The 10,535-nt window shown below is 36.4% G+C and overlaps 2 protein-coding genes across 3 annotated transcripts; one reads left to right on the top strand and one right to left on the bottom strand.

The window, feature by feature from the left end:
• The first annotated feature begins 969 nt into the window (after positions 1-969).
• Positions 970-2,554, top strand: LOC106164548 (macrophage receptor MARCO-like). Its single transcript, XM_087019268.1, has 3 exons — positions 970-1,075; positions 1,366-1,476; positions 1,965-2,554. The coding sequence occupies exons 1-3, from the start codon at positions 1,018-1,020 to the stop codon at positions 2,297-2,299; spliced, it is 504 nt and encodes a 167-aa protein (XP_086875394.1). The 5' UTR covers positions 970-1,017; the 3' UTR covers positions 2,300-2,554.
• A 1,582-nt stretch (positions 2,555-4,136) lies between these two features.
• On the bottom strand, positions 4,137-7,912 carry LOC106164570 (putative methyltransferase-like protein 24). 2 transcript variants are annotated; one of them, XM_086994503.1, is made up of 5 exons: positions 7,697-7,912; positions 6,567-6,698; positions 5,828-5,896; positions 5,380-5,536; positions 4,137-4,906 (listed from the first exon to the last, which is right to left on the bottom strand). In XM_086994503.1, the coding sequence occupies exons 1-5, from the start codon at positions 7,870-7,872 to the stop codon at positions 4,610-4,612; spliced, it is 831 nt and encodes a 276-aa protein (XP_086850629.1). In that variant the 5' UTR covers positions 7,873-7,912; the 3' UTR covers positions 4,137-4,609. The 2 variants fall into 2 exon arrangements, with proteins under 2 accessions (XP_086850629.1, XP_086850630.1); XM_086994504.1 differs by lacking the exon at positions 5,380-5,536 and having other exon boundaries at positions 4,834-4,906.
• Positions 7,913-10,535: the final 2,623 nt, after the last annotated feature.

Genomic DNA, 10,535 nt, shown 5'->3' with positions numbered 1-10,535 from the left:
AATTAGTATCAAGATACAGTCAAAGGCTGAATAACCTTCCAGAGCAAAGAATTGTCAAGCAAGCATACAATAGAGAACAAGCAAAAAGGGAAAAAAACTGGTTTTGGGCAAGGTCAAACTTGGCTACTTTTTGGGGATTAAATCACTCAAATTCAACCCTAACTGTCAATAAAATTCACAATAACCAAAATCTAGAAAGTGACATAACCCTCAAAATAAAATCAGAGTTTTGGGGAGAGTTACACAGAGAGGAAAATAATAAGCTGAGGACATACAGGAAAATTAAACATCAATATGAACCCGAACCATACTTAAAATGAATATTTCACGCACCCACAAAAAACTTTTGGCAAAAATGCGAATTAGTGACCATGACCTGGAAATTGAAAAAGGGCGGCATACAAACCCAAAAACACAACTTTCAGACCGAAAATGCCCCCATTGTAATGAGATAGAAGATGAAATACATTTTTTCCTGAAATGCGCCCATCACAAAATTGAAAGGAAATTGCTGTTTGAATGCATACCAGAGGTAAACTTGCAAGGTCTAACAGACGAGGTCAAACAGCTTGACATCATTCTAAACCCACCCACTGAACAGAGTGCAATTGCAGAAGGGAATTTTGTAAGTAAAATTATGAAAAAAGTAATTAACTAGAAGTGCACAAATGATTTCATGCATCTCACCTGGATATTAAGAGAATGTATATTGTGTAACATTATATAAGTATATATATATTTTTTTTCTCTCTTTCATTTACTTACTATCCTTACTATCTTTCCATATGTATAATGTATAGTAGCTAGAGAGCCTCTAAATGTAAAAACATTTCAGTGCTCAATAAATTATTATTATTATTATTATTATTATTATTATTATTATTATTATTATGTGCATACGTATTAATAATAATAGAATATATTTGTAAACGAATTTTATTCTATCTTGAATTTGACATTCTAGAAATCTATAAATGCTCCAGCCGTCCTTGTCAGAACGGTGGGACGTGTGTTGACATGGTGAATTCTTATCGGTGTCTGTGTTCTGTCGGGTACTACGGGACAAACTGCCAAGGTAGGGGTTTAATGTTCTTCCTGTACCTTAACTTATATTAAATATTACATTTAACAAACCAGTGTGTGTGTGTTTTACGTCCACGAGTTCCCTAGTTTTAATGTTTGTGAACGAATATGATTGCAGTTATAACAAATATCATTAACACATGAAAATTGTATTACAGTTAGAGATACATATTTTGTTAGATACAATATTATTCCTTTTTCCAATTATTCCCTTTTCCAGTGTTATCCACTTCTCCAGTTTTATCCACTTTATATCGTGTCATTTAATTTTGGGTATTTTAGAAATCAGTGAATGTTCCAGTCGTCCTTGTCAGAATGGTGGGACGTGTGTTGACATGGTGAATTCTTATGGGTGTTTATGTTCTGCTGGGTACTATGGGACTAACTGCCAAGGTAGGGGTTAAACGTTCTCTCTGTGCCTTTATAACAAATATCACATTGAACAAACCTGTGTGTGTGTGTGTGTGTGTGTGTGTGTGTGTGGGCGCGCGCGCCCACCGTTCCCAGATTTTAGTGTTTGTGAGCGGGTGTGCTTGCTTGTATTTGTGGAAAAGAATTATAAGTTGATTCAAGTTATATCAAGTATCATTAGCATATTAAAATGGTGTTAAAGCTGGAGAACCCTATTTTGTCTGTTACGTTTAATTATCACAGTTCCCTTTTCCAATTTTATACATTTATATCGTCTTGTTCAATTTTCGGAATTCTAGAAATCAGTGAACACGCCAGTCGCCCTCTCTCTCTCTCTCTCTCTTTCTCACATTCACACACACACACACACACACAAGGAGAGAGAGAGAGAGAGAGAGAGAGAGAGAGAGAGATGATATGATCACATTGAAATGCTTCCTGTATCCACAGCCTTTATCTTAACATTCCAGTCTTTGTGAACGGTTCCACATACCGTCTTGTCGGTCTAAGTTTCAATGGCGGACACGCTGGAAGAGTCGAAGTGTATCATAATGGAAGTTGGGGAACAGTTTGCGATGACAACTGGGGTAACAATGATGCCAAAGTTTTCTGCAAGTCCTTAAGTCTTCCCTATTTCAGAGCACTTAGCCTACAAAGTGCGTATTTTGGACAAGGTAAAGGATACATATGGTTGGACGATGTCCACTGCACAGGATCAGAACCCAACATTGGATCCTGTAATCACAGCGATTGGGGAACCCATAACTGTGGTCACCACGAAGACGCTGGCGTTTTTTGTCTTTGAAAACACAAAATGCATTATTCAAAGATAATTATCCGTTAGCTCAGTAAGTCATGATTAGTCCAGGTTAGGGTTAGCCTGAACTACAAAGTGATGGGGAAACGTTGAGCTTGAAAAAATATATTTAATGTTTATATTCAATACTTACATATAAGTTAATCTTTAAGTTAGTTTGTACAATTTAGTTTTGCCAACTTTAAAAAAATAGCGTAGTAAATTATGTAGAGCTTTTTTAAAAACCTTGAAGTGTGTATAACAAATTTAGAATGCGCCATAAAATTAGTAATAATTATTATAGTAATGATGATATTTTATACTATCATTATTATTAAATCAAAGGAAGGTACAATAAAAAATGGTTACTTTTAATGCATTTCTAACAAATATCTTTCACTTAACTATATATTAGACAGAGACAAGAATGGACAAGTAAGAATTATAGGAATACCTGTATCACATAAACTGCGTTCGTCACTGTTAGTGTGGAATTGCACTGTCACTAGTTTGTGACCATTCTCTTCTTACAATTTGTTTTTAGACAAATAGTTTCAATTTTTTTTTTTTTTTTTGGGGGGGGGGCATTGTAAAATAGCTTGGAGATGAAGCAAGGAATATAATTTGTTGGGCACAATAAAAGGATTTATGTGGGATGAGATTATCAGTGTTAGACAAGTTTCCCAGGGAGCTTGGCTCTTTTAAATCACGCTCCAGATGTTTCTTCCTTAATTTCAGTCAGGATGTCTCCTCTGTGTTTTCACACTTAGACTTAATTACTTTCAAGCGGCACTTGTGAGACAGGATAAGGGGGTGCAACCTAATTAGACAGTGCCACTTTGCCTCTGTAAGACCAGCCAATCAGAGGCATATGAGTTCAGTTACTCAGGAGAAAGTTAATGCTCTCCCTCACTTGTCTAGTAAAATTCACAGCATTCAGTAGTGCATTATTCAGGAAAGAAATTTTTAAGGTGAATTTTGGAAAAGTTATTCAAACCCAACCCTGTCCCCCCCCACCCCCCACCCCCCCAATGAAACAGATTTGAGCATTGGTTAAATGTAACATGGTTGTATTTATGATAGTTAGCTATAACTCGTTTGGCACATTTATTAGTCATTAAAGATTATCTAGATATCATTTGTTTATTAATATTTATCATACATGTGAGATATATTACTTTAAAGCAATAGTTAGGTAAATGTACTATGCAGGGCACATGTGGCAGTGCAAAGGTCAAGAGAGATAACTCTTATGATTTGGCTGTCAGAGCAATGAGGAAACTTACGTTCCCGTCCTAAAAAGGTAGGGGTTGCGTAGCTCGCTCTCAGCCTAGGCCGTTGAGAACGTGAAACTTCTTTTTAAAAAATCACTGCCATTTGTGGCCCTTTTTTCCCTCCATCTTTGCTAAAACTTTTTGCTAAAATTTTATCTGAAATTTGTAAATGATTTACCATACATGAGTATCATTCATATAATATTATGTAACTATATGTATTTTGAATTCGTACTTTGTATATTAAGCAAAGTGCAAATGTCAATAAAATGACATTTTCAACTAACAACTTATTCTGTTGTAATTGAAGAAATCATGAAATTGCCGACAGCAAACTAGCCTCAGAGACTCCTCTCAATTCACACATAAATAAAGGATTTGGTTTGAAAACCATCTTTTCTGTGGCTGCCCATCTGTTTCAAAATTTGAAGGAACTAACAACACTTATCAGGCTATTAAAGACGTCACAGTGCCTATGGTGAAAATAGATGGAATCATTGTTTTATTTTGCTGACGTTATTACTTTGGATAAATTGCACTATTTGGTGGCCATTTTGGTATGATAGAATGATAGAATGCAGCTTTTTGGTTGGCTGTATGTCACCAGCGTAATGAAAAAATATGCATGGATTTTGATGAAAATTTCAGGGTATGTCACAAATGAGCTAATTTAAAAGCGACTAGATTTTGGTATTGATCCGTGTCACCATCCACCTAATTAATAATTTCAGTTGCGTTTTCTGTATCTGTCCTGCCGCTCATGTGCCATTAGCTCCGCCTCCTTCTGGCATCCCGTGAATATTTAACACTCAGTCGAGACAAATGCAACGGGCGTAGTTTAAATCTATCCCATTATAATACTGTCGCCCACTGCAATCGGACAACTGGCACAATCAATAACAGCCGTAACTCTAAAGCATCACATTGAGGCTATAATGTTTTATATGGAGCGAGTTATGAAATCGAGACGCTTGCGCTCGGCCTCAATGCGTGATGTTTTCGAGTTACTAAATTTCTTGATTAAATCCCCTTATGCAAATCAGTCCTAAAGATAATTCTTATTGACAAAACATACATTATTGGCCCACGTCAGCACTCTTCCAGTATATTTGGATTTAATTCTCGAAGACCCATTTCTTTCGGTGAAAAATATCTTAAAGCCAAGTTCTTCTAGTTTCCTCAATACATATACATGCTTCGGTGTTATATATTTCGAGAAGTTCCAAATATGAAGTTCCATGGCTAATTGTTTAACATTTTTTAAAGAATCTTCCTTTAAGGCAGTCTTTAGGGCGTCCCACTCAGATTCCTCCACATCCATTTTGAGGTAGTCTATTGTTGCCTGAAATGAGAAATTAACTAATGTCAAGCGAGGTTGACTGAATGTGACATTTAAGGGGATTATTTATTTATCATTTATTTAATTTTCTATTTGCACTATACATGTAGTATTTTTTTTAATATTTTTAAATTTATATTGTACAAATATAAACAAATTAAATTACTTATGCATTCTAAGAACAGTATAAAATGTATACAACTGTTGAATGCACTGAATTGTGCATAATATAATGCTCAAGAAATCAACATCACCATTATAATTAACATCTATTTCTCCTTTGAAAATTACCTTATGATACATATTCAAGACTAATTTAATTTAATTTAATTTAATTGCTAGATTACCGAGAACATGCCGCTGTGCATTTCGAAAAAATGTTGGAATTTTCAGGTAATTCCATTTAGTTACAGAATTTCTATTCTTGCTGTTAATTTGCCTTTAAACAGACCAATAAAGGAAGGAATGTTTATTACATTTGTATGTTTCAGCATCTGCCTTACTGTCCCAAGAGTTCTGAGGGCCCATTGTTGTCCATTCTTCCACTTGACAACTCTGTTTTCACGAAAGAGTCCAATGTTGTAAAACCACATATTCATTTGCACCTCCTGTGACTCATGCTTTAGGCCGATGCTGAAAGTATAAATATACTTTTAACAAAAACACTGATATTGTAACAAAAGTCATAATGTTTTTTAACTACATTAGGATCTGGCATCTCTCTTTGTGAGGGTTTCAGACTAAGTTAAAAAGGATAAAATGAATTACAATACAACTATGACTTTTATCATCATTCTGGTATTTACATGTCCATCAGTATTTTAAGAAAATGAAATAGACCAAACTGAAAAAGGAAATAATAATAATACTTATTATTATTATTATTATTATTATTATTATTATTATTTAAATGGTATTACTGACCTTGGATCAAACCCATACACTGTGCAGCTCTTTGACATATATCTGTCGAAGGACCATTCATTTCCCAATCTGTATGCAAAACATACAAAATATTTATAATAAACATATAATACTAATCACAATAACTCATTTAGTTAATAATATATAGAATATACTTTAGAAATTCATCTCTGGGGGTCTGCCGCTAGATGACAAGGAAACGTTTTCATTTCTTCTGCAATCTTGTGTTATCTTGTATGCAGTTTCACGCCAAAGTTTAACATGGATTGTAAACGCACCACCGACTGTTAAGTACCTAAACGCAACTGATTCGAAAGCATTAGCGTGATGACAAGAAGAAAGATGTGTATTAATAGAAAGGTTTTCTTTTCTTTTCATTTCGTTCTTGAAAACCATTTTCTTGCTATCTTCATTGAAAAAGACAAGTTTAGTAAAGATGCATATTTGCATTAAATCTGCAAATCTGCAAAATCTGCAAATAAATGTTATAATTTCACAACATTTTTCAAGATTAGCTGTCCGTTTACACCATTAGGAAGTGCAATATACAACTTACACCAACAGATGTCACAAATCTTTCAATGATTTAGCGATAATAATCGAATTCTGATAAGAAAACATTTTACCTATTCATTTAATGCAAATCTCTCTATCTCTTCTTTCGTCATTGCCTCTCTCTCTCTCTCTCTCTCTCTCTCTCTCTCTCTCTCTCTCAAAATATGGTTCCATTTATTCCTACCCAAAAGAATACACAAGGCAAGAGCCAGGTTTGATTGCAAACGGTGGATCCATACACACTTCCCAACCTCCGTCTCCGTAGGTCCCAGCACGAACACGATTACGGCAGTCGTACTGCTGGCGCATGAGATGACTGAAATTTATAAAAGACAAAGTTGTGAAAGAATAGCGTTAAATGTGCCAATTGCATTAACAGAATTCATGTGTAACACACAGTTAAATAAAAAAAATTGAGCATTATTGTGTTTGTCCCTGCTTATTCAGCCATTCCGAAAAGTGGTCCATTTATAGGAAAAATGCCTGTTGTAGCCCATTTTCAGTTATAAATGACTGGTCAGCATGCACGGGGGGTGGAGGTTGGGGGCGGAAAATCATATAACAGCAAGCTAATTTTTGTAACCCATCCTTACTTATTTGCCACCATAATCCATGATCCACTTTTATTGGAAGAGCAGAAATACAGGTAGATGATCCACCACAAGTAGCTTCTACTCCATAGAGTGGAGAAAATCTGCAGGTCTTGCAAACAATTGAAGAAATGAGAAAGACACATTAAAAGATGTACCCATGTGCAGCCAGTGAAGCGTCAACAACCAAACAGAAGAAAGATAGAAACAGAATAAATTCCAAGAAACGTAATGCCCAGCGTGAGGAAACCAAGGCATCAAAGCTGTCAAAGGTACAGAAATGAAGCAGAAAAATGATGCGCAAAAAGGGTTATTTTGTCATTTTGGATAAAATTATCAGAATTCATTCTGTGAACGTTTTGGAGGACATTTTTTTGTTTATAAAAAACATCAACAGTACCTTAAATATCACGTAATAAAAACAGGAATTTAGAAAAGAAAATTGTGTCTTCATTCAGAAAAAAAACACATTCATATTTTTCAAGTTTTTCACTTGCATCTTAATCCACAACTTTTAGATACCCATCTCTAATTGGTCTATACAATGGATACTGTCACATACTTACTGCTGAACTCCACAAGGCAATGTGTGTGTCATACAAAACTTTATAGTATTCATTACAGTAAAATAATTAAATACATACTTAAAAACAGTGTTGAAAAGGGGTTAGACTTAGTCTGTTAAAATAAATATCCAAAAATGACATCTGAAAAAAAGACTTACCCATAAAATCCTTTCTCCAGTCTGTCGTATTCCTTTAATGTCATTTTCAACTCGGGTATAAAATTATTTCCATCACCCTGTAAGGGCGAAGCTATTTCCCCTCCTAGCTCTTCTTTATAGAAGAACGGGTCCCCATACTGTTTGACATCGGTGTCATTTTTATCCATTAACGCCATGGTAATTTCATCCACCAGATTGTATGATGAGACACCCGTGAGACGCTCAATTAAAAAAAAAGCTGGATAGTTAAGCTTTCTACCTTATTATCATCATTCTGTGATTTCTGCATTTTTCTTTTTAAATGTGCGTGAACAAATAATAAATTTCTTATATTTTCATTGGAATATATATCCAAGGCAATGGCAAAATGTTAACTCTTAAGTATGCTACATGTACCCTGACTAAAAAGTGAGAAAATGTCTGGTATAAATCAAGGGAGTATAGTGCATGGAAAATACAGGATAAATTTTTGTCTCAGCGGTTTCTGTATCCTTTTAAACCCAATATTATATATCTGGCGGGATAAAAAGCGCATATCCTTGTGCATTTGAGAAAAGTGCACATTGCCACCAATGGCATTTACATGTAGGAATATATCAATATTTATAAAATTCTACCAGCATCCATTATGAAATTAGATAAAAGTTACTTTGTCAGTGTTTTTCACTTCCTCATAGCCTCAGTGATAATATGTCAAGTGGAAAACAAGCGCGCGTGCTGGGAGTTTTGGGAATTAAAGATGACCGTCTAAAGACCATTGAGAACCTATGTTCTAATGCAAGTTGCAGTCATCTTGAATTTTCTGAAAATTGGCAGGGTTAGACACGCACTTGTTATCCACAAGTTATATTTATCACAGCGGCAATAAGGATGCGAAAAGCACTGATAAACATGACTTATTTGATAATGAACATATAATAGTCAGAAAATGCACCTTGCTGCGTCTACTGATTTATGAGTCATCCTTTTCCTTTCTTCTCCAGTGAAGCTCTTAACTCTCTGACACTGGCGGTTCAGTTTAAGAGATGTTTGAAAATCTAAAGATGGCCATTGTCTGCAATCACTCAAATGTATCATAAAACTACTGCAGGACTGCATGGTGTTCTGTCACTGAAAACAGTGACCATACTAATAATATCTTGTGCATAATTGGGCATTATGAAACACTGTAGTCAAAACCAAAATCTTGCGTTTTCCCTTTTTCGGCTGGCATTTTTTAAGTTGAAATGTTTCTTTCAGTAGATCCTCGGATCTCCTGTTCTGAATGTCTTCACAGAGATTCTTAGGATGCGGAAACCAATGAGAAAAAAATCTATTCCGGATATTCCAACATACACCAAACCCAGGGCTGGCAACCTGACTATATTAATAATGAAAGAGAGAGAGGGAATAGTGGGGGAGCTTACCGACTGGGAGCCTTGAGAGTTGGAACCTTGAGATTTGGTGCCTTGAGATGTAGAGCCTTGTGAATTAGTGCCTTGAGATGTGGATCCCTGAGAGTTGGAGTTTTGAGAGTTGGTGCCTTGAGATGTAGAGCCTTGAGAGTTGGAGCCTTGAGAATTAGTGCCTTGTGACTTAGTGACTTGAGACGTGGATCCTTTAGAGTTGGACCCTTGAGAGTTGGTGCCTTGTGAATTAGTACCTTGAGAGTTGGAGCCTTGAGATGTAGAGCCTTGAGAGATGGTGCCTTGTGAATTAGTACCTTGAGAGTTGGAGCCTTGAGATGTAGAGCCTTGAGAGTTGGAGCCTTGAGATGTAGAGCCTTGAGAGTTGGTGCCTTGTGAATTAGTACCTTGAGAGTTGGAGCCTTGAGATGTAGAGCCTTGAGAGTTGGAGCCTTGGGAATGGTTGCCTTGAGAGTTGGAGCCGTGAGAAGGGGAGCCTTCAGAGTTGGTGCCTTGTGGTGTGGAACCGTGAGATGTAGAGCCTTGAGATGTGGAGCCTTGGTAGTTGGTGCCTTGAGAGAAAAACAACTGGGAGCCTTGAATTATCCACAAGAACATCAAAAGCACAACAAACCCAGTCGAAAGGCTAACAAACACCTTTCGTAAATATGGACGAAAGCATGGGCCGTGGAACTTCATTGTAGTGACATCCTCTCTCTGTATATCACGCTGTGCTCTGGTAACATATATCTTAATAACTTTCTGCAACTCTGAGCTGCTCAGTGGAGAACCGTTCTCTCTTGCGAACCACTAGAGTTGTTAGTTATCCTGTAGTGAAACTGTGTTGATAGTATGTGAGTGAGTTGGCAACTGTCTCTCTTGTGCTGATTAGCACCGTTCTGCCGCCGTGGCTCAAACTACACTCAGTATTCACTGCACTCCAGGCGATGCAGGTTTTATGCAATTGCCCGCAGGCCGGGAATTGCTTCCAGCACAATCACAACACTGCACTATTCCACCGCACCATACAGCTTTAATCTGTACAAACCAAAACGTTCACAACTCTCATAATTGCTACCTCTGCTCTTGCCAAAATTAAGTCCTGTCGCTGGAAAATCCTTTAGCAGCACATTAACCAAGACCAGGAAAGGGCGGGATAAGGATTCAGCACTGGATCGTGTCATTATGGTGTTTGGGTTATAACTGTAATGAATGTGATCACGATGGAGACGCTGGCGATTTTTGTCTTTGCTGATGAGCCTAACTTCTAGAATCAATTATTTGAGAAGAACCATGTGAACCATGAAAATTCTGATCATTGTTTTTCAGGATATCATAGCGCTAGAGTGCCCACTAAATACACAAATTTAGAACTTTATGAATATTTGAATACATGAATATTGACTGAATCTTACGCACCAGCATATACCTGCGAAAATGAATGAATGAATAGA

The sequence above is a fragment of the Lingula anatina genome, chromosome 8 (assembly GCF_051362555.1).
Source record: "Lingula anatina isolate TDL-2025a chromosome 8, LinAna3.0, whole genome shotgun sequence".
Taxonomy (NCBI): domain Eukaryota; kingdom Metazoa; phylum Brachiopoda; class Lingulata; order Lingulida; family Lingulidae; genus Lingula; species Lingula anatina.
Note: the sequence above shows the minus strand (reverse complement) of the source record. Positions and strands in the feature narration are given on the sequence as shown.